The sequence below is a fragment of the Enoplosus armatus genome, chromosome 1, assembly GCF_043641665.1.
Source record: "Enoplosus armatus isolate fEnoArm2 chromosome 1, fEnoArm2.hap1, whole genome shotgun sequence".
Lineage (NCBI taxonomy): Eukaryota > Metazoa > Chordata > Actinopteri > Centrarchiformes > Enoplosidae > Enoplosus > Enoplosus armatus.
The window spans coordinates 20,768,803-20,796,567 of NC_092180.1; the positions used below are offsets into that span (position 1 = coordinate 20,768,803).

Genomic DNA, 27,765 nt, shown 5'->3' on the forward strand with positions numbered 1-27,765 from the left:
ATGTGGACATTAGCTGCGACTGTCCACCGTTTTCTGGCTGCTGCGCTGCTATTGGCTAGCTGCCTCCAATCACTGATGGCCACCGAGGATGATGTAACACCGCGCATCAGTTTCCCTTACAGTAAGTTAAAATAATTACCTGACGCACTTTTGTTCAGTCATGGCTATTGTAAGCATTGCTAGAATCATGGGATTTCAGTGTTATTACAGTTTTTCAGAAAATGATTAACCGAGTGTTTATCTGCTCTAATGTAAGCTGCAAATATAAGCATGTCCAGCTAACTAGCGTACTACCTCCAGCAATAACCTGGAGGCGCCTGTGCTGCGCGAGAACAGAAAGCTTGACAGTCATAGCAACAGTAACTGAGGGGGGGCGGGGTTTAGAAAACTGTTAATTCCACACAAATAACATCATTTAGGTCAATGGTGAACAATCACAACAAGCACAGCTGCAACAAGTGTGCAATGAAGCAGCCTTTGCAACAGTGTGTTCACAGAAACATGTCAGAGGCCGCAAGTGCCTGCAGGCCCAGACGCACACTTGCCAACATGAAGTCACCTGCGCTACAAACACCACTTCTCATAAACACATGCAATTATAAGCTTGTTCCCTGTAGGTCTTTTTCTAAGATTAGATGTCACTTTGCACAAAATCCACTGTGTGTGTTGTTTTTTCTCACCCTGAGCCTTGACCGCACAATGGGGGTGATATATGCGTGGCACAACATGTGACTCCTCACAGCGTTTCTCAGGTGAAGAGACAAACAGAGTGCAGCAAGATATTCTGCAGCACATACAGTCTGGCTTCGTACCTTCACAAGCACTTTGCTCTTCCTCCCCTTTTTACTACTAATTGACCTTTTGGTAATGTTCAGCTGAATGCAACAATTTATCTCACAAATATAAAGTTAATGTCTCTCCTGGCGAGTCCACTGATTGAGTGGGAGACCTTTTTTGCACCTGACTTCATCACTGCACTTAGTTACTCCACACGCACACACACACACACACACACACACACACACACACACACACACACAGCAGCACCCATCTTTTTATAATAAATGTGGACTGTGATTGAGCTGTTGTAATGTAAAAACATGGTGCTGTTTCACTATTTGTTCAGCTAACAGCTTTTTGGTAATTGATTGATGCATTATGGGAGCTTGTGACAAATGAGGGAAAAGAGAAATAAGGTTGCTGTTTGGATGTGGCTCACAGGGGAGTGTTGCTAAACACTTTCTATTTTTTATTTTTATTTTTTTAACATCCCGTGTTGTGGCTGTTGGAAAAAGGATCTACGTAGCTGTCGAGTCGATTCTTAAAATTAGCTCCCTGGTTCCTGCAATGTATTTTTATTCTGTTGCAACACTGCTCATACAGGCAAAAGATGCCGATACAGCAGCAGCCAAAGTACAGGCTTATATGGATGTCGGGGTGCGTTGGCTCCTGTAAACACTACCTGTCTGAATTTGAAGTTCCTCCCTCTGAAAGAACCATGTGATGCTTGTTTTCTTCACTTCTCAGTCGACTCAGTTCAACTCAATTCACATGCACCATCTCAAATTGGCATCGCCTATACCCAAGAACAACCTTTCACATACTTGAGCCATTTAACTTGTTTCTCAAAGAACTAAATGGATTAAATTGGCCCGAGGCTGGTTCCCAGCAACTGAGTGTTTTGCAAACCACTGATGTTTCTTTCCCCCCCCCCTACTTTGCTTCACTCCACTCAGCATTCATAATCTAAATTTCATGTATTTTGACACCAGCGGTTAGTGACTGAGATTCTTTCAACTGGAGAGCATAAGTAGTAGTGTGAGACAACATGCTTTTCAGCTGATAATGCGGTGTAGAAAATCTCATTTAGCGTCACTGAAGCTGATTGTAACCTATTCATTAAGAGTACAGCTTTGCATAAACAGGGTCTGCAGCATCACTGACATGCTAAATGTCTCGTATATAAACTAGCCTCAATTCAACCCACACCATTGATGCAAAACATGTAAGGCAGATCACCGCTTTAAACCTTTGCTCTGGTTTGTATAGTCTGTAAGAAAAAGGGCACCCGGACTGTTTTCTCGAGAGAGAGAGAGGACCCTTGCCTCAACGTGGCCTTTTTCCTGGAAAGGCGTCCCTTCTCTTTTTGTCCTTCCTCCCTCTCCGCTCGCTCCTTCCTTCTCTCCTAATGAGCAGGCTAATCTCTCATGTGTAGTGAGTGGAGGTTTTTGTGGTCACTGCAGTGGGAGAGCTTGTCTGTTTTTCATTACGGCTCTTGTGCAGAGAGACAGCACAAAGGATCATGGGACTTGAAGCAGTAAGCATCGGTTAAGCACGCGGCGTGTATCACTGTTAGTTATCAGAAACTTCTCAGGCAGGATGTTACTGTCTTTCTCCAGAGGTGACTGAGGAGATGATTTATTTTTCCTCTTTTATTTATTTATTTTTTCTTGGAAGAAGAAGAAGAAATTCAAGTCCTGCACTTAATAAGAACAGCTTACATTAATGAGCTGGTTAGGGCGTTTGGCAACCACAAGGCTCGAGTGCATGAACTGTATTGTATGTCACCCTGTTTTTGCTGTGATTCTGGTTCCTCTTAAAGCAACAGTCCAGATTTTTTGGAGCTGATTGATTATTTGCTTTCTTGCCGAGAGTTAGAGGAGATGATTGATCGCACTGGTGTAAATATGAAACTTCAGCAAGCACCTGGTTTGCTTAGTTTAGTATAATAACTGGAAACAGCGAGCCTGGCTCTGTTTGAAGGTGACAAAATCAGTGTACAAACTTTTTTCACTTTAGTATTAACAGGTGCTGGTAAGCGGCTTTTGTTACCTTCAGACGGAGGCTGGCTAGTTGTTTCACCCATATTCCAGTCTTTATGCTAAGCTAAGCTAACAGGCTGCTGGCTGTAGCTTTATATTTACTGTACAGATAGGAGTGATATCAAGCTTCCCATGTGACACTTGGCATGAAAGCGTATTTCCCAAAATGTCAAAATATTCGTTCAATTATCTACTTAACAACATTAAACTGTATTAATCCCAGTGCAGTTTAGTTTTATATTAGAGAAATGATATTATAATCTCCTTATGTGGTAGTCAGTATAGTTTATCTTGTGTATTTAGAATTACTTTGTCCTCCAATCTGGTGTTTACAAGTTTTCACAGGTTTTCTTTAAAAGTTTGGGGTTAGATGCAGCATAACCTTTTTGATTATCCTGTATATGCTGCAAGCCCTTTTTCCTTCTCCATGAAAGGGATATTTAGAACAATATGTGTTGATAGTTATAAAGAAGCCCAATTGGCATCCAGATTCAGATCAGGAGGGAACATTTTCAGTCTTAATACTTCTACACAGGCTGCTAGTGAAGAGAAGCAAATCAAAGCCGAGCTGCCGAGCACACTGTGTATGCTCAGTGTACACGGTGTCCTTTCCCGTTTACGTTTGGTTTATGTTCGGCGAATATTGTGCACTTTCTCTCATGCATGCTAATCCAGTGACCTTGGCAGTGTGCGGATCGCAGTGCAGAAACAGAGGAGGGGCAGCGAAAGGGGGGTGGGGTGGGGGGGTCAGGCCAAATACTCACGACATGCTCCGATGCCCACCTAAAACCCAGCAAGGACACGCCCACTGATCCTGAAAGAAAAGCGGTCTGTGGCTTCCAGCAGAGGTGGCAGTCACAAGTGCCTGCATACGAACGCCATAACAGCCGCAACAATGGAGCATAATTACAGCACATCAACTCCGTCTGTTTGAGACGTTTTAATGGCTTCATCACTTGCACGCTCCAGGGAATGTACAGAAAAGTTCAGTCTTTGCAGATTTCGATCAGGAACATTTGATTTGAAGAAAATGGCAAGCAGCGGGAAATAATGGTGTAGCTGTTAATTAAGATGGACAGAGAGGAATGTGAGGTTAAGGAGAGCCATTAGCTGTTTTTTTGCTGGGATGTTGTGGAGATTTGTCCACACTAAAAATGTGGTTTGCCTCATCACTGTTAACATCCTGCAGCACAGATTTTCATAGTTTTACAGTTCCTGTAACACCTTTTTTTTTATGGACTGAATTTTACTTTTCATTGCATGATGAAGCATGTAGGATTCATATGGTTTCTGTGGTGGCGGCTGTAAATCACTCTGGACAGCACTTAAACTGAAGTCTCACAACATAACATTTTATTTTATGACACACAAACAAATGCACACTTCAATGTCCACATTGCTGTCAAAAAAAAAAGTTTTTCTTTTGGTTCAGCATAAGAAGAATGTGGAATAAATGCACTGCTTGTATCACAGGGAGCTTTAATGCCGCTCTTGTAGGAAGATATTCTGAGACTTTGCTACATGTAAATGCATCCAAGAAGCATTCAAGATGGACTGAAATCTCTCAGGGGCTGAAAAGGTGTAAATGTGTCTGATTTGCTTAATACATCCATGGTCTGTCTCCTCCGTCCTTGTGTTACACTCTGTGTAGTATAATGGTGAAACTGTATATAGTAACAAGCTCAGAATAGGCTTTGCCCCTATTATCAGTGTTGTGCACTGAAGAGAAGTTTTTTTGGATTCTGCTGATGTAGAATATAACATGGTGGCACTTTTGGCTCTTTCCATAACACCTTGTTATCATGCTAGATTCTTCCATGCACTAAAAACCAGGTGGATAGTCACAATATTTTTCTGCAGGAATGCATTTGTTTTCAATGCAGAAGTGGTGATGCTGGACTAAGTGGAATTACAAGCCAGCTAATTTTATATTTTGATAAACTGATTCAAGTGAGTATTATGATAAGTGACTACAAATTCAATACAGTCTTTTATTGCCCTTTAAAAATATGTCACTACCACACACCATGAATATCTATAAACAACAACACACTACAAAAATAAGCATGCGCTCAGGAAACCTTTAACATTGGAGTTGCGGCAGAACTTAAATAGTTAAAAGCAGTCGTCTCATGTATCTTTCATTAAAAGTCAGAACTTTCCTGATTCAGTTCCAGTATGTTAATACGCTCCACATGCCTCTTATTCTTACTTGTGGGTGTACATAAAAGGGTATGGGTAAAAGGGTGCCTCGCTGACTATATAGTATATAGACTGAACTGAAGGATTCTCGTAAAGTGTGTCCAATTTTCTATCAAGAAATCCTCTGTCTTAAATGTCTTAATTTTTTATTTGACTTGATCAGTAACGACAGCTGACAGTCTGCTGTGTGTGCAGGTGTGATTCATGAGAGGAAGCGTCCTCCTTATCAATATGAATGACACCTGTTGACAGATGGAGCTGAAAATCTTTTAAACCACGTCATGGCAGAACAACCCTTATGGGCCAAAATATGGAGGCTAATGCAGCAGGTGTGGAGATCCTGAGCTCACCAGGCTCCTGATAGCAGCATGACCACAGGAAATAAATGTGACAGTGAAGAGTGTCTCTGTGTGTGTGTGTGTGTGTGTGTGTGTGTGTGTGTGTGTGTGTGTGTGTGTGTGTGTGTGTGTGTAAGAAAAGCCATTAGTAAGGAGTGTAAACCAACTTGCTTGACCACTTCTTGTCCTCAGTTCCTTTGTGGTGGATGAGCAGAGAGCAGGAGACTCTGTTGCGACTCCAGCCTGCTCTTCGCATCAAGGGCACACACACACACACACACAAACACACACGATGGGTGGAGGGTTGTGTCTGCATGCTGTGGTAGCACTTAAAGACCTTCAACACATGCCAGTCCAAACTGAGTGCACTTAGTAAACTGCGCACAGCTCCACCGGTGCCCTAAAAATCGACGTGTGTAAGCTAGAAAATGGCAGAGGAGATGTATCGAAGTGTACTTTGATTGGATTCTAGCTGTAGCAGAAACCATCTGAAGCATGTGCAAGCCAGCTGGATCTGGATGTTTGCGGTGCAATACAAATTGCATTTTTTTTTTTCTCTCTTCAAGTCCACTTGGCTGAACCATAGATATCATGTCATTCATCAAGCCAATCTTTCTTGCCCGCGTTTTTTCTGTGTGTATAAGGACGCAAGTAACTACCAAAATAAAGCATATTTGAAGGAGTGGAAGGTGGCTTAAGATATCGAACGTCAGAAGCTGCCCAATACCTCATAAAAGTTAAAGTTTGAAAGACTTCTGTTCTTGTTGATTTTGTCACCCGAGGTTACTGGTGGTAACAGCAAGTGCAGTTTAATGCTACAACAAACGCTTGCCGAGCAGCGAACAGAAGAACAACTGGTGGTTCTGTTAAAAAAATGCAGAAAAGTACTTTTAAGTTTTCTTGTTTTGAAGACATTTTTGATGAACCAAAACTACTATATATATAGAGGTAATTACAGAATGATGAAAATGCTGACCATAAATAGAAAACAAAAGTGTGAAAATCTTAAGAATTATACCCTTTCACACTTTGTAATGATTATAGATTTCATGTTAGGAAGTCTGAACAAAAGTTAAATGATTTTATTTTTCTTAAAATATCCTTGCATGACCTTTGTTTGTCAATTATAGTTACATTTACCAACTATATTTGTTATTAGCCATTCCATTTGAACCCGATTACCTTGTTGATCTTTCTTTGCTTTAGTTTGGGGCGTCAATTCCACTTGAGCACAAAGCAGTCAGCGAGATGGTTGAATCTGAATGTGTGTGTGTCAGATTCCAGTGACATCTACTGTCTTTTGCCCGTAGAGAGGCATCCTACACATGACAAGCACAGGCACGTCTGTTTTGAATTGTGTGTGAGGAAATTACACCAACTATCTGTCTCCCTCTCTCTGTGTTTCATCCTGTGTTTAAATAACTCGCTCAGATAGCGTCTCTCTCACTGTCTCACCGAGCTAATATCCAGGATTTTGTAAGCTTTCAGCCGTGATAGACCATTGCGCTCCATCGCTCCGCTGCTTTGAGTGTTGGTTGGGTGCGTGCCAATCCAGAGTGCATCAGGATGACACCTAAGAGCCAATAATTACAGAGCAGAGCATCATGTCTGTGTCAGCCCCTTGTTCTCAGCTTTTAGAGGTATGCAGTGTTTCATGCACTGACCTCATCCTTGTTACATGTGTATATGTGGGAGTTTTTCCTTCAGAGGGTGAAGGCAGGCATATTTCAGTATTCCAGGGCTCGTACAGTACACACAACTGTTCAACATTTCCAACAGATATTCAGTCATTTCATGGTTTTCTGTTGTTGCCCTGATTCTGAGCCTGTACATGTAACCATGTGGCACCATTAACACCTCTTTGCTGCATAATCCTCTCACACACACACACCGCAAACACTGGCCTTACACACTGTCAGGCTCTGGTTATTATCTGCAAGGTGCAGCCGTCTCTCTGTACGATGTGTACACACTCACACACACACCAAAATACGAACATTATACACAGCATATACACACACAATTGCAGCAAAGCCACACCATCATTCCCAGTGATTACAAACAACACAACACGTCTGTGAACCTTACTGCCTGGCCTTACAGATACTGTAGGTGTGATTCATATTCACTGCTGTCAGCTTTTATTTACAGTCCAGTAAAGTGTGATTTTCTCTGCCCCAATTTCTCTCTGTCTTTGTCTTTATCTGGGTTTGTAGAGTTTTTACTCTCTGTGCAGAAGCCACTCATGTAACCAGAAGGATTTCAATAAAGACTAAGTTCATTCATGTTATAAAATAGAAAGGAAATATGTAAATATGTGTCTATATGTTTTAAAGTTTGCACCAACTCCTCCAACCCAGTGTGCCTCCTCATTGGAGGTCCATGTCCTCTAGCTGTGCAGACAAACAGTGATTCTGTGCTGCTGCTGTTGGACAGGGCTGCCAGCAGTCACCGACTAATACATAACCATCGCTTTGACCAAATATCAGGAGGAGCAGCGCTGCAATGACCTTGAAGTGACTTCTGTCGGCTTCTGTCAGGGAGCTCCAGTGTCGCTATCAACTCCGTTGTCAAATCATGTCAAACAGAGAGCCTTGAAGCTGTGCGCTGTGTGTAGCTTTGCCTGGCAGAGGGCATATATTTATAATTTTTTTTTTTTTTTTTTTTTTTACATTTGTGTCTTGCATGTAAGATAAGCCAAGCTCGGTGTGAGATTAATATCAGCTGTGCTACTCTCTCCTCTCCTTTGGGCTTTCTGTGCCCGGCTGCGAGTGAACCCCTTTGTCCCCGTTGCCCCTTTGCCTTGTGACTTGGCTCATGCTGCTTTAGTAAATCTGGGGCATGTTTACAGTCAGGGCTTTAAGGAGTGTCTTGGCAGGCGTATGCCTACCAAGCAGCCAATCAATCGCCCCACCCTTGGAGTACTATTAAACCTAAAAAAAAATAGGTTGTTCCTGCTCCGTTTTCTCTGAAATATGATGCCTGCCAAAGTGCTGGCGTGTATTTTATTACTCAGCGACACTGTGTCTGCAAGCTGGCACCTTCTGATGATATCTTAGTTACCTCAACGGTGAGTAAGCACACACTGAACACACTCAGTTGTGACGTGAATGAAGGGATTCAGAGGCATGCAAATCTTAATCGATGTCACTGTGCTATTTTGGAGGTCTGGTCTCTCAACGCTGATAGAGTTATCCAAAACGTATTTTAATCTTTAAGTCAAAAATATTGGAAGATGTGGAGAAATTTGTCTGGAACATATATATATATTTTTTGGTGATTAATTTTCCCTCAAGAGCATTAATTTTATATCTACACACATTACAGCCAATTATATTGTCTCAAAGGCTTTGTGCTTCCGTTAAAGGTATAGTACAACATACCAAGACTGGAAACAAGGGGAAACAGCTAGCCTGACTCTGTCCAAAGGTAACAAAACTTGCGTAACAGCACAGCTAAAGCTCTTTAATTGAGATGTTACATCTTGTTTAAGTGTTACATAACAGTTTGTGTTTTAATGGAGGCTATGTGTCTATTTCTTGCTTTCTTCAGCCTGCAAAATCATCGTGTCTCCAATATCCAATATAGTGAAACATTATTTGTAAAGCAATTTACATTAATACTAGCAATCTATAGGCCGGACATATTTTGCACTGTACATATGGAAGAACATTCCAACAATCAATGGATTTAATAAACACAGAATAGGAGATTTTAGACCCTTAAAGGCACAGATGTAAGACTTTCCCCTCATGTAGCTCTGTTCAAGATGTTTGTAGCTGTTCATCGTGCGTGCACAGAATTTGAAATGTTTGCTTTTTAGCGAGAGAATCAGACTGTGTTTACAAAGCAGCTGCTCTCTGAAATCCTCTTGTTCCTGCCATCTTTACCTCCACTGATTTTATGAAGGGGAAAAAAACATCACAATGAATGAATACACTGCCTAAATTGAATTTCACCTAATGAATTGCTGAGATGTGCCAGTGGAGAAAAGACATTCAGTTCTTAAATGTTGTTAGTATTGCATACAGACAATGTTCTTCCAGCTGTTGACTGTCCTCAGATGATGGATCTTTTGAACTATGCCACTGCACTCTAGTTTGGACCACTGGCCAATGTCTTTTGCAGCCTCTTTTGCAGCTTGTAGACTTTCATAACCGCGGAGAATTGAGGCAAATGTACGCAGTTTGAGTTACAGCCTTAAATTCAAAGACACGGTGGTACTATCTAATTCAGCATGTTGGCACCTGCAATAAAGCAGCCATATTGACGGTAGGTGTGATGTGATGAGCATTAGCAGAGGTTGAGGGCCCGGCTTGGTGACAGCCAGCTGATTAAACAGGCGGGTGATGAATGGACCTGGAGCCTGGCTGTGAAATGGCCTGCAGATGCCCGGCATTCTGCTGCAAGCATGTCAAAACACACAACTGATCCACTGTATCGGAAAGCGCAAAATATCTCCCAAAGAACCGACCTCTGTAGGAGAGTGAAAGCCTCGTGTTTCTGTTTGAAATCGCCGTAGCTTGACACAGCACTGACGTTTGTTACTGGCTTGACCTTCTGCTCTTATCAAAAATCCATCTCAGAGTGCTTTGAAAATAACATTTTCTTCCCCCCCGTCTGTATGTTTCTTCATAGGTCAACATTTCAATCCAATCTTTCCTGGTTACCACAACTCCCACTCAGTACCCTGGCCTCAAACCCATCCCCCCTCCCCCCGCTAAGTAGCCTCGGACTGCTCTAAAAGTTTCATGAGTTTGTTCTCCTCTGCTCGTTATTCCATTGTCTGTCTAAGACGATGTCACTGTGATTTATGTCAGAGAGTTTTAATATGCTGAGTGAAGGCTGCTTTTGGTTCCAGTGAATAGCCTAAACTCAGGGGAGCTGTGACAGTCAAGCTATGATACATCCCCCTGTTGAGAGGATAGATGGCGCTCCTTTTGTCTGCCAGCGGTGGGGCCCACTGGGACTGAGTATAGCTCTCTTTATGAGCATTTACAACAATTTTTAACTGACTTCATTTACCTTGAAATAAAACCAGTTTTCCTTCTCCACATAGGAAAACTGTATTTTTTCCAGTCCTGAATGACCTAAGGATGACAATAGGAAGTCTTTTTTTTTCTTTTTTTATATATATATATCCCCTCTCTGGATTTTAATGACAGGCCCCTCTCTTCATTGACTCCAGATGTCACAATGTTTTAAACAGAATGAGGGCTGTTGATCTGGAAAAGGCCTAAGATTTGATTCTTGGACGAGATGTGGCTCGTGCAGCTGGCTTTCACTCCCATAAGGGGAAGATGGTCATCTGCCAAAGGGCCTCGAGTGTTAGATGAACCATTAGTTTGCAAGCATATTGAAAAGTTTAAGTCGTGGGGTTTTAAACATTTTATTGCTGTTTACTGCCTCCATTTGCATTATGGTCCGGTGCACCACCTGGAGTGTTGGAGATAAAATGTACTGCTGGTGTCTTATTCTTACTGTCAGAAGTGTCTAAATTTGAATTCAGTTTGCTGGTTATACACGTGGAAAAGACTGTAAATGGTTTAACTACAGCAAATATTAGTGTTGACGACTCTAGATACGAGCCAGTAATCTTATTTGGACAAGCAAATGGACTGCGTGACCCCCAGCGTTTTGGCTTGGGGAGCACGTCAAGTGTGTTTAATATGTTTGGAATGGGAAGCAATAGATAAACATTTACAAAGATGGTCAGAAACTGCAAAGGGTAGGAAGTATATAAGCAATGGTTTCACAAATATTTGATTGCATATATCCTGTGTCATTGGTGACATCTAGAAGATTGTTAGTCTTGTTGAGAGATATCAAGTGATAACATCCACCCATCCACACACACACACACACTGACCCCAACTCAGCTGTTGTTTCACAATGCTTGAAGGTCTTGAATGAACCATTTTTCATGACTTCCTGGACCTGTTGTTGCCATTTATATTGGGTAGTTTATCACACAATACAAAAACTGGCTGCAAAAATCAATCCAAACCTCTTGAAACTCCTCTTTCACAGAGGAAAGCAGTAAAAAGAATCTGCTGCTGATGCCAATGTGGAGGATCCCGAGTTGTTTGCGATGGCAGGGGAAATGCCATAAAAGGAGCAATGTGTACATTGACTCTGTACTTCACAAGAAGTATTTGAGGCTGCAGGGAAGGGAGTGATGTGGGGGAAAAAGTAACTCATTTGACTTGCGGCCCACTGCTAAAGAGATCCATTTGAAGAGGGCTGGCAAGCAGTAGAATGGAGATTTAGATTGGTTTTAAGCAGAAGAGGCTTTTACCCGGCTGCCAGTACAGAGCTGAGCAAAGAGAGCTCTGGCCAGCCGGCACAGGAAAGTGTGGACGTGGCTCACTGGTGTACATGTGACATGTTCTGGTGGAGCTGCAGTGGCTGCTGGCTGCCACCGTGAGGGATGAGGGTGGGATAAATGGAGAGGACGGTCTCCTCCAGGAGTGAAGGGTACAGAGACGACAACATGCTCAATGAGAGTTTCCTCATTTGTATCATAAATGGATTTGACTGGAGCTCACCACCATGTGTTGCGCTGTAGTGACGTGTAATGTGATGTGATGTCTGTCCACTTGTTCTGGTTTCTGGCTGGATTTGACTGTGAAGCCTTGACGGAGATTCCCAGATTTCCTTGCTGTACCGGAAATAGTAAAACTGGAGTTCCGGTGTTGCGTCTGCGATCGCACGTTGGTGTTTTGCTAACACATGCTGTAAGAGTGTGTTTATGTGGTAGTCAGTGGTGGTTTTGGGGTTTTACAGGTGTGTGTAATAATGTAATAAGGAGTTACCCTCTAAAAACCCTTGAAATGTTGTGTTTTAACTTGATTATTGTTGAGCAATGACTTGCATTCTCTTTACAATACACGTTCTCTATTTAATGCTATTTTTAATAGCTGTGTCCAACAAATCAGATGCATGGACTCACACAGGTTACAGTTCAGGTCAGTTGTTATTGGTTCTCATATCTGTGCATTGGACAAATAACAGCAAATAATGCAAAGTTGCTTTGAGGTAGAATTATGTGCTGATTTGAGGCATGGTGGGCCATCCTGAATGTAGCAGGAACTCTGTAAATTGTTGTGCTTTTCTGCAGATGTTTTTAATGACGTCTACTTTCTAATTCACCTCTACTTAACCTTTAAAATAAAGTGCTCTATGAAAGCTTGGAAATGAGTTTATGCCAGTAACTAGATTAAATTCGTTTTTAACGTTACCATTTCTAGCATGTGCACTTACTTTCTGGTTGGATATGGAAAACTAATCCTTTACTTACATGTGAGGTTTTGTGCATCATCACGAAACCAATCATTTTGTCAGGTGTTTTGTATCTAATAACAGGGAATAAAATGTTTTTATTTCTGATAATGAGATGACATTTTGGATCCCCCTCTGAAGCCCTTAAACACTCATCATCATGCATTTGAAATCCCAGCACTGTGATATGGAGATCATTCATTGTGTGGCTCCCTGCAGACGGCTGTCTTCACAGCTTGACAGTATTGTGAGCGTTGTAATTGGGGACATATTTATGTGCTTGTGAGCACATTTATGTGTGTTCATGTTCTTCCAGCATCAGGATGTGTCCTGCATCTGTTGCTCTCTGCTCTGTCCTGCTACGTGATGATAATCTCCAGTGTGTGTGTGTGTGTGTTTTTTTTTTTCCTGCCGTTTCCCAGATGCAAAGGAGAGGTCGGCCAAGAGATTCTCTGTGGACGGCGTCTTCAATTATACCTCGTTGCTGCTCAGCCAGGATGACGACATGCTGTACGTCGGAGCCAGGGAGGCACTGTTTGCCCTCAGCCTCTCGGACATCAGCAAGAGCAAGCTGCAGAAGAACGTGAGTATGTCCACGTCTGAGTCAAGTTTGCAGAAGAAGTGGGCTGGCAGATAGTTTATGGTTATAAATGGTATTTCGAGACTACTCTAGGTAATACTTTTTAATAATGCCGTTTGCAAATACAATTTTTGTTTGTTTCCACTCCACGCACCCGTTGTTTTTATACAGTTTGATATTAAAGAAACAGTCCTCAGTACAATCAGCATGGTTCCCTGCGTTTCGCATGACTTATTCAGGGTTTCTTTTTCATCTTCAGCTGACGTGGGGCACTCCTGCTGGAAAGAGAGAGGAATGCAGCTTCAAAGGGAAGAACCTGGAGGTGAGAGGCTTCATTTGCTGCTCCAGCAAAACACCAAATAATGAAAATACCTCAGGAAAATAGTGGTATAATGACAATGTCACTCATGTTGTGAGGAGATAAAATGAGCATTGAGTTCTGTGTTGACAAACCTCCCCACCAGTTACAAATAGATTCATCAAGTGTGCAGCCTCACCAGGGAATTGCTCTTTTTTTATGCACTGCTTCTCTGTCTCTGTCTGTCTGTTACCTCGTTGTCATGCCAGCTGTTGTATCCCTAGGCGACAAAACCTTGGTAATCTTTGTACTACAGTGTTCAAGTCTGGTCTGTGTGTTACAGAAAGCCCACCAGGCAACTGCTGTGTGATGCTGGGAGGGTTTTCCCAACAGCATTTGAGAAAAGGGAACATTTTTCCAACAGTTTCTGAAGTATTAGTGTCTTTTTTTCTTTCTTTTTTTACTCTGAAAGATTTACTTATGATCGTGAGCTCCAGTATTTCAGGCACAGATTTTAAGGAGCCCTCAAGAAAAAACTTATTCAGTTTGTAAGAATGTCTTGTGGATTCATAGACCTCACACTCTCTCCATTTGTTCCCCATCCAGACTGATTGCTTCAATTACATCAAAATTCTCCTGCGGCTGAACACCACTCATCTCTATGTGTGTGGCACCTATGCCTTCAGTCCTATTTGCGCCTACATTGTAAGTAATAACCTCTCAATCTCCCCAATGTTCACCTCCAAAAGTAGATTTTTCTCCTGTCATCGGAAACAAGTCTTGGTTTTTTTTATTCCTCTGCACTTCTCTCACTTGCACGGCTTTGAATTCTGATATATTTCTTTGGTGTATTTGAGGAATCGAGGTCTTTTATCCACCATGTCAGTATAGGATCTGTTGTTATCCAAGCGTAACCAAATGCTGCTGAGGCACTTTAGCCAGACAAGTCAACAGGGGGTACACGAGCCCTGTGGTTTCCAGTGAGAGGGAAGCGGTGGATTTGTTTATCTAGCGGAGGAGTAAATCTGGAGTGACGGTAACCGGCAGCAGGATGACACTGATTCCAGTGATAGGGGGGCAATTGAGCTTGGCGACAGCTCGGCTCTTAAAGCGGGGCGTTAACCCCCCCCCCCCTTCGACATCATAGTGAAAGAAAAACACAGGACGTCTCAGACTGAAGATGACTTGGCAGAACTTTAGGCCCTGAACCGGGATTCCAAGCAGCTCTGAGCCAAGTTGGTCTGGGTGAACACTCATTATGTTGACAGAGTCCAGATCTGCGTGTGTGTCAACCAGAGCATTCCTACCGGTCAGACGCTCCCTGAAATGCATAATATTAACATTAATAAATGTTTTATTTTTATAGCTGCTCTCAAAACAGTGACAAGGTTGGTTTTTTTTATGGGCCGTGTAACGGGACGCTGAAGCCAAGAAGGTACACTAAACAATCAAATGAGAGACATGAATTAAAACAAGCACAGAGTGTAACAACAACTCACGATGATGAAGCATTGGAAGATTTTCCAGGAAATGGAGCCACTCTCCTGTTTGATTGGATTATTAGTAAATGGAACAAGTTATTGCTATTACTGCGAATGACTTGCATACATGTTTTCATGTCTATCTTAATTTAATACTCATATTCCCAGAAAGTACACTGAATGCTTTATTGGTCACTGAAATTGTTCCTCCCATCTACACTGCTGCAAAGAGATCCTTTTTTTTTCAGTGCAAGTGTGATCTACTGTCATAAATCTACTGTCCTCATTCTGTGCACCTAATATTATCTTCAGAAGTTATGGTCTTTTTTGTGCCAAACGTCTGCTGTTTCATTGTACATATATGTCAGTTTTGTTTTAAGATGGACTTGAAAAAATGTGAATGTTATCTGATTTTCTTTTTATTTATTTTTTTTAAAGGCTTGACCCATACTAGTGACTTTTAGTCGAAAAAAAACAAACATTTGCAGCTTCTCAAATATGAGAATTTGCTGCTTTTCTCTGATTCATATCATTGTAAATTGAATATCTTGTTTAATATATTTAATATCTCTTAGTTTTGAAATAAGTACTTTGAAGACGTCACCCACACTTGCCATGATGCAGCCCACTGCTTGTAGTGGCTTGTTAAGGCTTTCTGTTTAAAAGGCTAACCCTGAGATTACTCAAGTGATGTGACTTTCCCTCAGACTTGACAAAAACTCCTCCAGAGCCAAATCTCACTGTTTATTAGTAGTGAACTCCTATTATAAATCACGTTTTCCTTCTGTGTAAACCACACAACCTGTCTGAAGACAGGCACATTTAACGGATTGGTGTCATTCTATATTTTTCTTATTGTCAACAACTCCCATGAAAAGACCAAAACCAACAGTGCTGAAATCCATCCCTTAATACTTTGTTTGTCTCACTCAGCCCCAAGTCTATTGGTTCCCACTTATAACATAAATCTTTAAAAACAGGTCACGAATGTATAATTATTATTTTTTTCTTTTTTAAAGCTCAGTCATTTCCTGAAACAGCTGGTCACTGTTGTTTTCAGCGTCACTTAAACCGGAGTTAAGATTGCATTTCTGGGACTATTTTGAGGAAGGGATTAATGCACATTAGCGAGCATTTATGGCAGCAGGAGGTTGTACGTGGGGTTGACTCACTCAATAAACTACAGTAGCTGTGCTCATGTTAATGAAGGAACATGTCAGCCAGTGTTAGTGTTAGGAATAAACTATATCAGGCTTTGGCTACTGTACACAGACAATACTTGTTAGTCGGATCAATTCATTATTGGTTTTGGTCTTTTCATGTGATTTGTTGACAATAAAACAAAAAGTATCACCAGATGTATCCTTTAACATCTATTGCACCAAATCAAGCCTAGTGGGTTTAGAAGTACGCCATTACAATGAACCACCTTTACATCTGCTGTAAGTTTCCATTTCCTCACTATAGAAATAGTATAGCTGCCTGTGACATACAGCCTCCTAAAGCCTTGGCTTGTACACCAGACAGAAGCTGCTGTATGTTCAAAGTGTGTCTTGTAACTGTGTCTTGTAGTGAAGAAGTGGAGAGAATGAGCTGGAGGTCGCTGAGCTCACGTTAGTGCACCCTTTTCACTGTAAGTAGGATTTAATTGGACTGTGCCTGAGGGACATGTGCTGTTTGTGTCTCGTCTCCAGAACACGTCAACATTCACGCTGGAGAGGGACGAAGTGGGCGAGGTCGTGATGGAGGACGGCCGCAGTCGTTGCCCCTTCAATCCAGAGTACAAATCCACCGCCATTATTGTTGGTATGTGGTCATACACAGATTTTTATTGTCTTCTCTTCATGTCACTTGAAAGGTTTGGTGTGCAAACAACAAGGTATTATTATGAGTGGCTTCTTTCTGGGAAGAGACTCTGTAAACGGGCTTGGCTGTTTTTCTGGAGCTACTTTTGATGTTAACTACCACTTTGATCCAGTAATGAGTCATGATGTGCCTGCTAATGCTGTTTGCCTGCATCAGTCCTTCTGATAAATAGCCGGACACCAACAGACACTGTTTGTGTTCAACTTCTTTAACAAGCAATTAGTGAATAATTGAGCTGGAAATTAATGGAAGAAATGATTTGTCTAATCCCTCACTCTAAACTGTTACTGGCTTCATCTATTGCAGTTAAGAAAGCCCCCAGCAGATCATTTCTTTTGTAATTTATTATGTTTAATTAATAGCAAATCAAGTTCTTAATTTAAAATGTTGCAATCCTTTTCTTCCAGATGGTGAGTTGTACACTGGGACTGTCAGCAACTTCCAAGGCAATGAACCAGTCATTTACAAGAGTTTGGGTCAGGGGACTGCTCTGAAGACAGAAAACTCTTTAAAATGGCTGCAAGGTAAACTCCATCTACCCCATCAGATGGTAGACTGTGTTTTTTTTTTATCTCCTCCATTATGTACCCATCAGAGCAGATAAGCTCCAAAAAGTAGCCATCATTAGCGAGGCACGGCCGCTAATGCATGCAGGCCGAGAGGAAAGACAAGCTCTCTCAAATTGCGGGAGCCCGGTCCTATCAGCCGCTGCACGTGCACTTCAAAACACAGCTTTCCTGTTTAGACGCTGACTTCTTTCCAAATTCACGATGACACAAAAAGTGATGAAACGGCTGAGAAAATAGCTCCCTTGCGTAGATGATGATAAAAGCCCCAACATGTCTCTCTAACCACACGTTTCTTCTATTTTTAACAGATCCGGTCTTTGTCGGGTCGGCTTACATCGAGGAGAGTCAGCCAATAGGCAACCCCGTGGGAGACGACGACAAGATTTACTTCTTCTTTAGCGAGGCGGGAAAGGAATTCGACTTCTTTGACAACACCATAGTGTCGAGGATCGCTCGCGTGTGCAAGGTAAGACACCTGGGGCTTGGGGTGAGGTCATAACACAAGACGGCCATGCAAAAATAAGAGGCGCAGCGATGCCCTCGCTTCCTCTCCTTAATCCTGATACAATTAACTCAAGACAAGGCGGGACGTCAAAGCAGGTTTGGTCACATTTAACTGTAAGTCATGCCTGTTTAGATGCAATGGAAATATGTCACTGGTGTGTTAAAGCCTTTTTCTATTTGATTGTGCAACCATGTTTTCAACAGATTTGGTTTCCCTCTTGCCTGAATCGTCCTCACCATGCCGCCCTCCCTCCCTTTTCTCTGCAATGTCGTCTCCCCCTCTCCTTCCATCTCCCTCACAATGTCAGCTGCACTCGTCCATCCCTCCAGCTCTTTGCCTTTCTCCACCAGCGCTTTGAGCTTTGCAGGCATTATTAGTATTCAAGGGTGCTTCGCAGCAATATGAAATGCCTTTTTTTCCCCACTCTATACTATATGGCCTGTTTTTGTTGAAGGAAAAGCACGCAAACTGTACCAACTGCAGAATTCACTCGCATCATTAAAAACGCAGACGTCATCCCGCCTCCTCCCCTACTGGAGTTTAGTTTGGTCGATCACCCTGAATAATCAACGGCAGACTTTATCCCTTTTCACCTGTCATCAGATCAATTAAACGGCCATGAAGCTGCTTGATGTACATGCACTCAGCATCCCTCCCTGACTGATGCCTCTTGTTCATGGAGGCAGTAATGTGAGTAATCGTGGGGACAGCATGTAATCTTAAGTGACAGCTTAATGACTTAGTCCTGCTAGTCTCTGGCACTCGGTGCTGCGACACCTCTCGCAGCCGGCAGAGCACCTCCTGGGTTCTATATATGGAAATCATTGACAGAAAGGCCCCCAGACTGTGGCAACTTGCTGCCGACGAACTGTGCAGTAGAGACAGAAGAATGTCTTTCTCTGCTCTATAAAGCGCCTTTATTTCACTGGAATGCAGCAGCCTTCTTTTTCCTGAGTGACGTCTTTTCAGATGCTGTTCTGTGGCAGTACAGTAGTGATGCAGGTGGTTTATTCTCCAGTGTACTGGGTAGATCCCGAACAGCGTTAACAAATCAATGTGTTGAAATGACACATAGGAATCCCAGCTGCTGTCCAGTTTCTACGAAAAGAAATTCTTTATATCTAACTAATGGTCAGATAAATTCATCTGTAGCACAAAGCTGTCTAGCTCTTGATCGTAAGTAGGACTACTTTTCCATGAATTCTTTGTAAATTCAAATTAAAAAAACATGGCTGACTGAGCAACCACGTCACGCCGCTCGGCTCCCTTCACTCCAGCAGAAAATGTTCAAATTCAACATTTACAAGAACATTTTACTGTGAAAAGTTCAGTAAAGAGTGTAACAATACAAAAAAGCAGGTGTCACTGATTGTTGCCATGGACACATGGCTCTTAGTTCAGAGTTAGCCTGGGGTTGGGGTGGCTAACTTTTTAGACTGAAAATAAGTCTTTATTTTTGTGAAACTGCACCTACCCCCCCACCCTGGAACTACAGTTCCCATAATTCTTTGGGGTTGGATTCAGTAAGTTGGGCTACAACTTGAGCCCCCCCCCCCTTTTTTTTTGGCTAATTGGTATCATTATAAGTATGCCAAATTGGCTATCAGCAGGTCCTGTTTGCAGACTACCCGCCTGAATGTACAGATGACTATCACTGGATTACTTTGATACAGACTCGTCTAACACATCTTTGACAAAGGCCCTGAATTGCTGCAGGCTAACATCCTGAACTGTTACCACATTTCTTTTCTCATGATGGTGTATCACATCTGAACACACACCCTGTGTACTCCTCCAGTGAGCAGAAAGTGCTGAATTCAGATTAGAGTTAGGTAACGCCGAGGTATGACGGCTCCTCCCTGTTAGCGGGCTCAGTATCAATAACACACTTTTTTGACAGAAAACACGCACTCCCTTTTCCCTCTGTGTACCAGGCCAAGGCCAAATATCATTTTAATATCTGACATATTTTGGGCGTGTTGGTTCATCTTGGCAGACATGTTGCTACCTTTTTATGAAGAGGACATGTTTCTTGTAAAATGGGATAAATCAAAGCCTCTTCAGCTTTTTCATGGTGTTCTAACTACTGTTTTACTTGGGTTTGCCAAGTCATTTTGCTTCAGAGCTGTTTTTTTCTCCCCCTCTTTCCTATCTGTCCCCCCTCCCTTCTTCCACTCCCTCTTTCTTTTGTTTATTCAGGTGTGCACACTGAGGGACTGTGGAAAGCAGGCAGATTATGTGTGGCACTGTTTTCTTTACGTCTTGTTCATCCACTTCTCTGGTTGACAAATGTGAGGAACCTGAAATGTGAAACAAATCGACGTGGATCAAATGTGAGAGCAGTATAATACAGCACATAGGAGCCAGTGTATTTCTGGAGGGCAGCTATCGGGGAGGGGGGGGTGGGTAAGTGGTCAACGCAATTGAAAATACAAGCTGCGCAGCGGAGCACAGCAACAACGGCGGTGGACAGCTGAGAGAGCAGGAATGTGGTCTCCTCATTATGTGGACAGGCTACTACCACAGCCTAGTAATTGGCTCCCAGGCTGTGCATCAGTCCCACGAGGTTTCATCTCACCGATGAGCAACATGATTGTTTGTGCGTAACAGCACACGGAGGAGGAAACGGAGGTAGTTGTACGTTTTGCATTTTATTATCTCCTCAAGTGTGATTCACTCCTCGTGCTGTTATGTAGGAGTTGTTCAGGGTTTTGCAGGCCGTGCTGATGGGATAGTTTGGATCTGAGGCAGGAAAACTGTCTTGAGATTGGGCGAGACCACTTGTTTTGGTCCTGCTCTTCTTCCTCCTCCTCCTCCTCCTCCTCGCCCTGCTCCTCCTGTTTTCCAGCTTGCTAGCTGTATTTGGGATGAGTTTCTTTTTGGTGTGTGTTTACAAGCTCTTTGATAATTACCAGTCACAGCAAAGTCATCTGATAACTGTTTACGTGAATATTTTGTGAGGGTTTAAAAGGAAAGTGAATGCCTCCGCTGGATCTTGGAGAAGTGAGGCGTGAACCAGCGATGTTGATTTCAAAGCTGTAATTAATAAGTAACCATTGTTTGTTTTCCATTTCACCATCTCCTCTCCTTCAAAGAGCAACTGGTATTTAGTGCTAAGGCATCTTTTTATGAGCTTTTTTGTTTCCCGCATTTTATTGTCAAAATATTCTTTGTAATTCAGCATAAAAGCACCACACATGTGCTGCACCACAGCACATGATTTCAGCACATGGAATTGCGTTAGGACATTAAATTCCTGGTTGGTTGTGATTATTTGTCCAGTTTATTTCCTAAAAAAGGAGTCATAACTGTAGTAACAACTTTCAGATTCAGTCCTCCTCAATAGCACCCTCTAACACAAAGGGAAGGACTGCAGCTTTAAACAACACAAGGACTGCAGGTCTTTTCTAACAGCTAGTGAATTGCTGTACGTTTAAAGTCTTCCTCCACTCGTCCAGTGTGTTTTGCTTATCGTTGCTTCTCTTGGATGTTTAAGCTTCGCTGTGCAGAAAGATGTCTGTGCTCACTTGAAATCTCAAGTTTAACACATGTACGTATGAGCCAGATGTTTGTCACATGTAGTTTAGAAGGCAATCCTGGTTCAATTATGCAGCTTAGAGTGTGTGTGTGTGTGTGTGTGTGTGTGTGTGTGTGTGTGTGTGTGTGTGTGTGTGTGTGTGTGTGTGTGTGTGTGTGTGTGTGTGTGTGTGTGTGTGTGTGTGTGTGTGTGGAGGCGTTTCTCGCAGTGGGAGACATCTTGTGTCCAGCAGCGACTTTTAAAATGAAAAATATTTGCATATTAATTGAATAATAATAATATAATATAGTAATAGTAATTGGTTATTTTAATGACTTTTTGTGGGAAAACCATATCAGACACAAAACCATTATTTGTATAACTTTTTCAAATCACTTAAAACATGGAGGGGATATTTAAGTTAATACTGTATGTAGCCCGAGTCTAAATTTGTTTCTATCTTTCTCGTATTCTTTCCCCTCCGCCTTCAGAGTTGTTGTTCATGTCTGCTCTAATGACACTGACCTGCAAGAGTAAGAGAAATTGGGGACAGACAATCTTCATTCATCTTCATAAAGTCTTCTGTAACATACCTTAATATCCTTGAACTGTTTGCAGGGGGATAAAGGCGGTGAGCGAGTGCTGCAGAAGAAATGGACCACCTTCCTGAAGGCCCAGCTCCTGTGTTCCCTCCCTGACGACGGCTTCCCCTTCAACATCATCCAGGACATGTTTGTCCTGAAGCCCATGGGAGACAGCTGGGAGAGCACTGTCTTCTATGGCGTCTTCACCTCCCAGTGGTAAGAGACGGAGGGGTTTGTTCTGATCATTGTGACACATGGGCACTTTTAATAAATCTAATTTATGGCACTGTTACAGTTTATGTTTATGCCCAAACACACACACACACACACACACACACACACAGAATATACAGCTCACACACACCATCTTGAGCCAGTTTTTATTTAATATCTGCACTCAAACTTGGCAAGTTGCCTTACGAGGCTCCTCTGAATTTAGAGCAGCTGTAATGAGCTTAAACACTAACACAAGCTCATGCAACCTCGATGTCTAATTAATGTATCAACAAAATAAAGGTTTTAATATGGAAATCATTCAAGCGCCCACTCTACAACTGTTCTCCAGTGAGAAGTTGCTGCTCCAGTTTTACTGAATAACACGACAACAACTGCGGGAAGGATGGATCTGGTAAAAAACAACAATGGTTGTGTGAGACAAAATCTTTAAATGGCTCCATTTTCACATGGCAAGGAAGTATGGAGTCTAGCAGTTCATGCAAACATAACACACACATTTAAACAGGGAAAGCATATAAACTTTTAATGTGTTCACAGGTATAAAGGAGCGTCAGGCAGCTCAGCGGTGTGCGCGTTCACCATGGCGCAGGTGGAAAGAGCCTTCAGCGGGCGCTACCGAGAGGTCAACAGGGAGACGCAGCAGTGGTACACCTACAACCACCCCGTGCCTGAACCACGGCCCGGAGCGGTGAGTGGTGCAGACAATATCCTGTGACAAACGATTCAACTTCTTTTAGTTCAGTCTGTGCATCTGTCCATTCAAATACCATCTGTCTCTATTCCGTCAGAAGAATGCAAGTTCACATAACGGATAATAACAGAAATGTTTGTTTTTTTTACCATCCCAAATATCTACTGTACCTGTAGACTGATTTTTGGGCTGTTCAACGAGAGATCTTGATGTTTCTTTCTAAGCCAGGGTTGTAGTCTTTCATACATTCTCATTGTGTGTTTGTACTTCCTACTCGAATAAGCAGAGATTCATTTTTCATCTCTAATTCACTCCCCTGCAGTGTGTGACCAACCACGCCAGGCAAATGGGTATCCAGTCATCCTTGCACATGCCCGATAAAGTGCTCAACTTCGTCAAGGACCATTTCCTGATGGACAGCGTGATCCGCAGCGCTCCCCTGCTGCTGAAACGCAGCGTGCGCTACACACAGATCGCTGTGCACAAGATCCAAGGCATGGAAAGGGCCTACGACGTGCTCTTCATTGGAACAGGTACAGCTCGTTACACAGCAACGGCAAATGTTCATGGGTTATTTTGTGGGTATTTCTATAATTTTTAGGGGAAAACATAAGATTCCAAAGTATACTCCCCCACAAACAGTCCCCTGCCTTCAATATAAGTCACTTCCACGCGTCCTCTGTGTCTCCCAGATGACGGAAAGCTCCACAAGGCCATCAATGCCAACGATAAGATGCACATCATCGAGGAGATGACTCTGTTTCCTGAGCCTCAGCCTGTGCAACACATCGAACTTGATCCTCAGAGGGTAAATCATCATCATTATCATCACTAACGATATGTAATGCAGAAACAAGAAAAATTAAATTTTTCACAACTTAATACACATCTGTAATGATTGTTGTCATACTGCTTTATATTTAATGTTTCGTCATGTTTACTCATTTCATTCTCAAATTCATTTTCAAGTAATAAAAATGTGGAAGAGCTCGATTTACTGGAGCACAACCTGGCTGCAGACATTTTCTTTTCGCAGTGGCCGTTCCATTGAGTTTTCCTGTAAGTTATAGCACCGTCTGGAACTGAGTTTATGATCCTCTCTGGCATTTTACCCGGAGCGAAATTTCATTACCTTTCTCTCTTTATTACATAATGGCATCTCCCCGGACCAAAGCAGCCAAACAGCAATCTTATCTAAGATTATGTAATTCTAAGTCCAAGATACTTTTTTGTGAGTGTATTCTTAGCTCCAAATAAGGATATGAAAGACAGACAGAGTCCACATGATGTCTATCTAATATACTGCTGGATAAGATGGCCTAAATATAGACTGTGCTTTTGGGAACACAGGGATGCGGATGTACGTCGGTATCAACGTCACATTCATGGTGAAAATGCATTTCTGGATAATCGTACTTCTACATAATGATACATTAAGTCTGAAAAGTGTTGAAAATGCAAAAGAATGAATAAGAATAGCAGCCACTTGTTGCCATGTGTTTTTTAGCACAATCAAATTACTCGGCTGGCATCAAACAGCACAGCTGGCCCGAGTTAGTCCTTTGTTTAGGTTATACTCTTCTGTTTATCTCAAGTAATGGTTTTAGCATGGTTTCCCTTTCTGACATCTGAAATCCGTAAACCAAAAGCAGAAGTTCTGTTCGGCCCTGCGTTCACCTTTTTGAAGAGAGATTTGCATCACACAGACTCACACATGGTTTTTCTCTCCCACAGGGTCTGTTGTTTGTGTCGTCCAACTCCGGGCTGGTGGAGGTTCCTGTGGCCAACTGCTCCAACTACCTGAGCTGTGGAGAGTGCGTGTTGTCCAGAGACCCCTACTGCGCCTGGACGGGGCGGCTGTGTCGGGACGTCAGGATGGCTCCACCTGACAGGTGAGAGCTCACACGCACGTGGCCACAAATTCCTCCGCTATTCCTGAACATTCACTTTTAATTCGTTCATCTACCTTAGCTCACAGTCAATACAGCTATATATGTTCATTCAGCCACCTTCATAGATTTGGTTTTTTTTCATAAATATTTCTTTACGTCCCTTTTTTTCCCCCAAACAAAAGACCATTCTGAAACCGAGGAGCACTTTACTCCGCCAGAGTAATAAACTCAAAACATAACTCCAAAATTCGAGCATATAGCAATGACTTCGACAAAAAAAAGATTGAAAACATGTAAAAAGATTAACATTTATGTCAATAAATTCATATATACACTATAGATTTCCATCCATAATTTACAGGTACAAACATTGGTACTCATGCAAGAACATTTTCATATTCTTATCCTTACTTTTTTCAGTGAGGCTTGGCCTTAGTGTTTCAAGTCGAATTTACCAAACAGAGTTGACTCATCAAACTGCTAAAAACTGTCTTTCTAAGCGGTCCATGACTGATATGAGAGGTGGTCAAGAGGACATGACAATCACGGAGATATTAGACTAGGGAACGTGGAAGCCTTCAGTAGGTGATGTTACACTGTCGGATGTGGAAGACAGAGAGTGAGGAAGCTGTCGGAGTGAAAAAAAAAATTTCTGGGTGGCAACTGAAATGTAGACCTTGCTGTGCTGAAATATGCCAATAAAAATCATAAAATCTAAAATGCCTCTCTGTACATTGGGAAGATGTAATGATGATAGGGTAAACAGAATTTAGATTTTGCATTTGTCTTAGTTATATATTTTCATATTTAAACTCCATATCATTCAGATTAAAGTGTTTATGATTTCAGGTCAAATCAGTGTTTTTTCCCCCACGTAGAGAGGTAGATTATGTGCACATGACTCGTATGATAGGTCTAGACCACTCATGAATTTCGAAAGAGGAAAAACATTCTAAATATGAGAAGAAGAGTGAATGCCACAAATTCTCTTTAATAACTCATATGTGCCACTTAAGAACAAATGTGTTTGTACAAGTCCTCTGGCATGAGGCCCAATGTGCTTGAAAAACAGGAAAATATGCAAGGTTGGGAAATCACGTTACCTCACCTTATTTCAGACTATTATTGTTTTTGCTGTGTTGGATGTGAACATGCACCCAAACAAACTCATAAAGTGAGCATGCAAAGCTCATAGTCATGTGCTTTAACATGTAGCTTTTAAACAGGGATTGTTCTCTCAGTCACGCTGATGAAGCTATACTCAGAGGCTTTAAATGAAAGGCTTGGAGGGAGAAATCCATACAAGGTGCCTCTCATTACAGCTGCTGACCCCTCACCCTGTTGTTTGTTTGGTATGTTTTGTCTCAGTCACTGGCAGCAGGATGTGGAGGAGGCCGATACATCAGCGATTTGTAACAGGACGTTTCCCAGCACCAGATCTACCAGACCAGCAGCTTCTCGTGAGTGTGTTCTCTTTGTGTAGTGGTCTTTGATTAAAGTGTTGTCACGCATGTCATGGACACCATAACAACATGCACATAGAAGTGTCCGAGAAGTGTCCCTCACATGTTGTTATAATGGCAGGAAACACTGAGCACTTCTGTGTATAAGAATTTGGAGCTGCTCAATATTGTTTTGTTACTGTATTACACTTACACATGGCTTACCCACCAAATCTTTAAAGCAATAGTTCAACATTTTGGGAAATTCACTTTCTTGCCAAGAGTTACAGTAGATGAGAAGATCAACACCGCTCTCATATATGTCTGGTAAATATGAAGCTACAGCCAGGATCCAGTCAGCTTAGCATAAAGACAGACAGTAGGGGGAAGACAGCTAGCCTGGCTCTGTCCAAAGTTTGAAACAAATCAGCTTACCACCACCTCTACCCCCGTAAAACCTCAACTTGATCCGCAGATGTTGTTACCTCTGAACAGAACAGGGCTAGCTGTTCCCAGTCTTTATGCTAAGCTAAGCTAACCATCTGCTAGATTCATATTTAACGGACAGATGTGAGAGTGGCATGAATCTTAATTCCTTAGGCTTATATACATATATGGAATTAGTAAAATGTTCCTTGACTTGAATCTTAAGAAGCAACATTGTTCTTGTTTGTTTTTTTTATATAGGTGGCTCCCATTGCCAGCTCATTACAATCCCAGTCAACACATTCAGAGTGCTGCCCTGTAAACTGCGGTCCAACCTGGCACAGAGGAGGTGGCGTTACAGCGACAGTGCCAGCCAGTTCCTCTACGCTACTCCTGAAGGACACCTGGTAGTTGTGGCTCAGGCCGACAGGATCGAGACCTACGAGTGCTGGTCAGAGGAGGAGGGTTTCCGCCAGCTGTTGGCCAACTACTGCGTGAGGGCGGAGCCCCGCCAGGAAAGCACCACTCTGATTGGCCACTCACGCACACCGCACATTGAGCAAGAGGAGACCATCATCTTGCCCGGCGAGTCTCGCTCGGAGCAGGTCCACACGAAGACGTACTGGAATGAGCTGATCGTGGTGTGCGCCCTGCTGGCGTTCTCCCTCGTGGTGTTCTCCTTGTTCGTCATCTACAGGAACCGAGATCACATGAAGTCCATGCTGAAGCAGGGCGAGTGCCCCAACATGCAGCAGAAGAAGCCGAGGATAGTGGGGAAGCCTGCAGAGAGCTTACCCCTAAACGGTAACACCATCCCCGTTTCCACTTCTGATCACAAGGGCTACCAGACGTTAAATGACAACTACATCTGCAGCACGCCCACCCACGAGTCCTCGCCAGACAACAGCAAGAGCTTCTCCGAGTCCTCCGACAGGCGGCCGCTTAACTTGAAGGAGAGCCACGTGGAATACTCCCCGACCTGTCCTCGGCCCAGAGTGAGGCTAGGCTCGGAGATCAAAGACTCCATCGTATGA

At 42.6% G+C, this 27,765-nt stretch overlaps 1 protein-coding gene across 1 annotated transcript; it reads left to right on the forward strand.

Moving 5' to 3' along the window:
• sema4bb (sema domain, immunoglobulin domain (Ig), transmembrane domain (TM) and short cytoplasmic domain, (semaphorin) 4Bb) lies at positions 1-27,765 on the forward strand. The gene is made up of 14 exons (XM_070905798.1): positions 1-121; positions 13,066-13,226; positions 13,483-13,545; positions 14,128-14,226; positions 16,697-16,808; positions 17,276-17,392; positions 17,746-17,903; positions 22,078-22,259; positions 22,818-22,968; positions 23,294-23,504; positions 23,664-23,779; positions 24,706-24,863; positions 26,232-26,323; positions 26,993-27,765. The coding sequence occupies exons 1-14, from the start codon at positions 1-3 to the stop codon at positions 27,763-27,765; spliced, it is 2,514 nt and encodes an 837-aa protein (XP_070761899.1).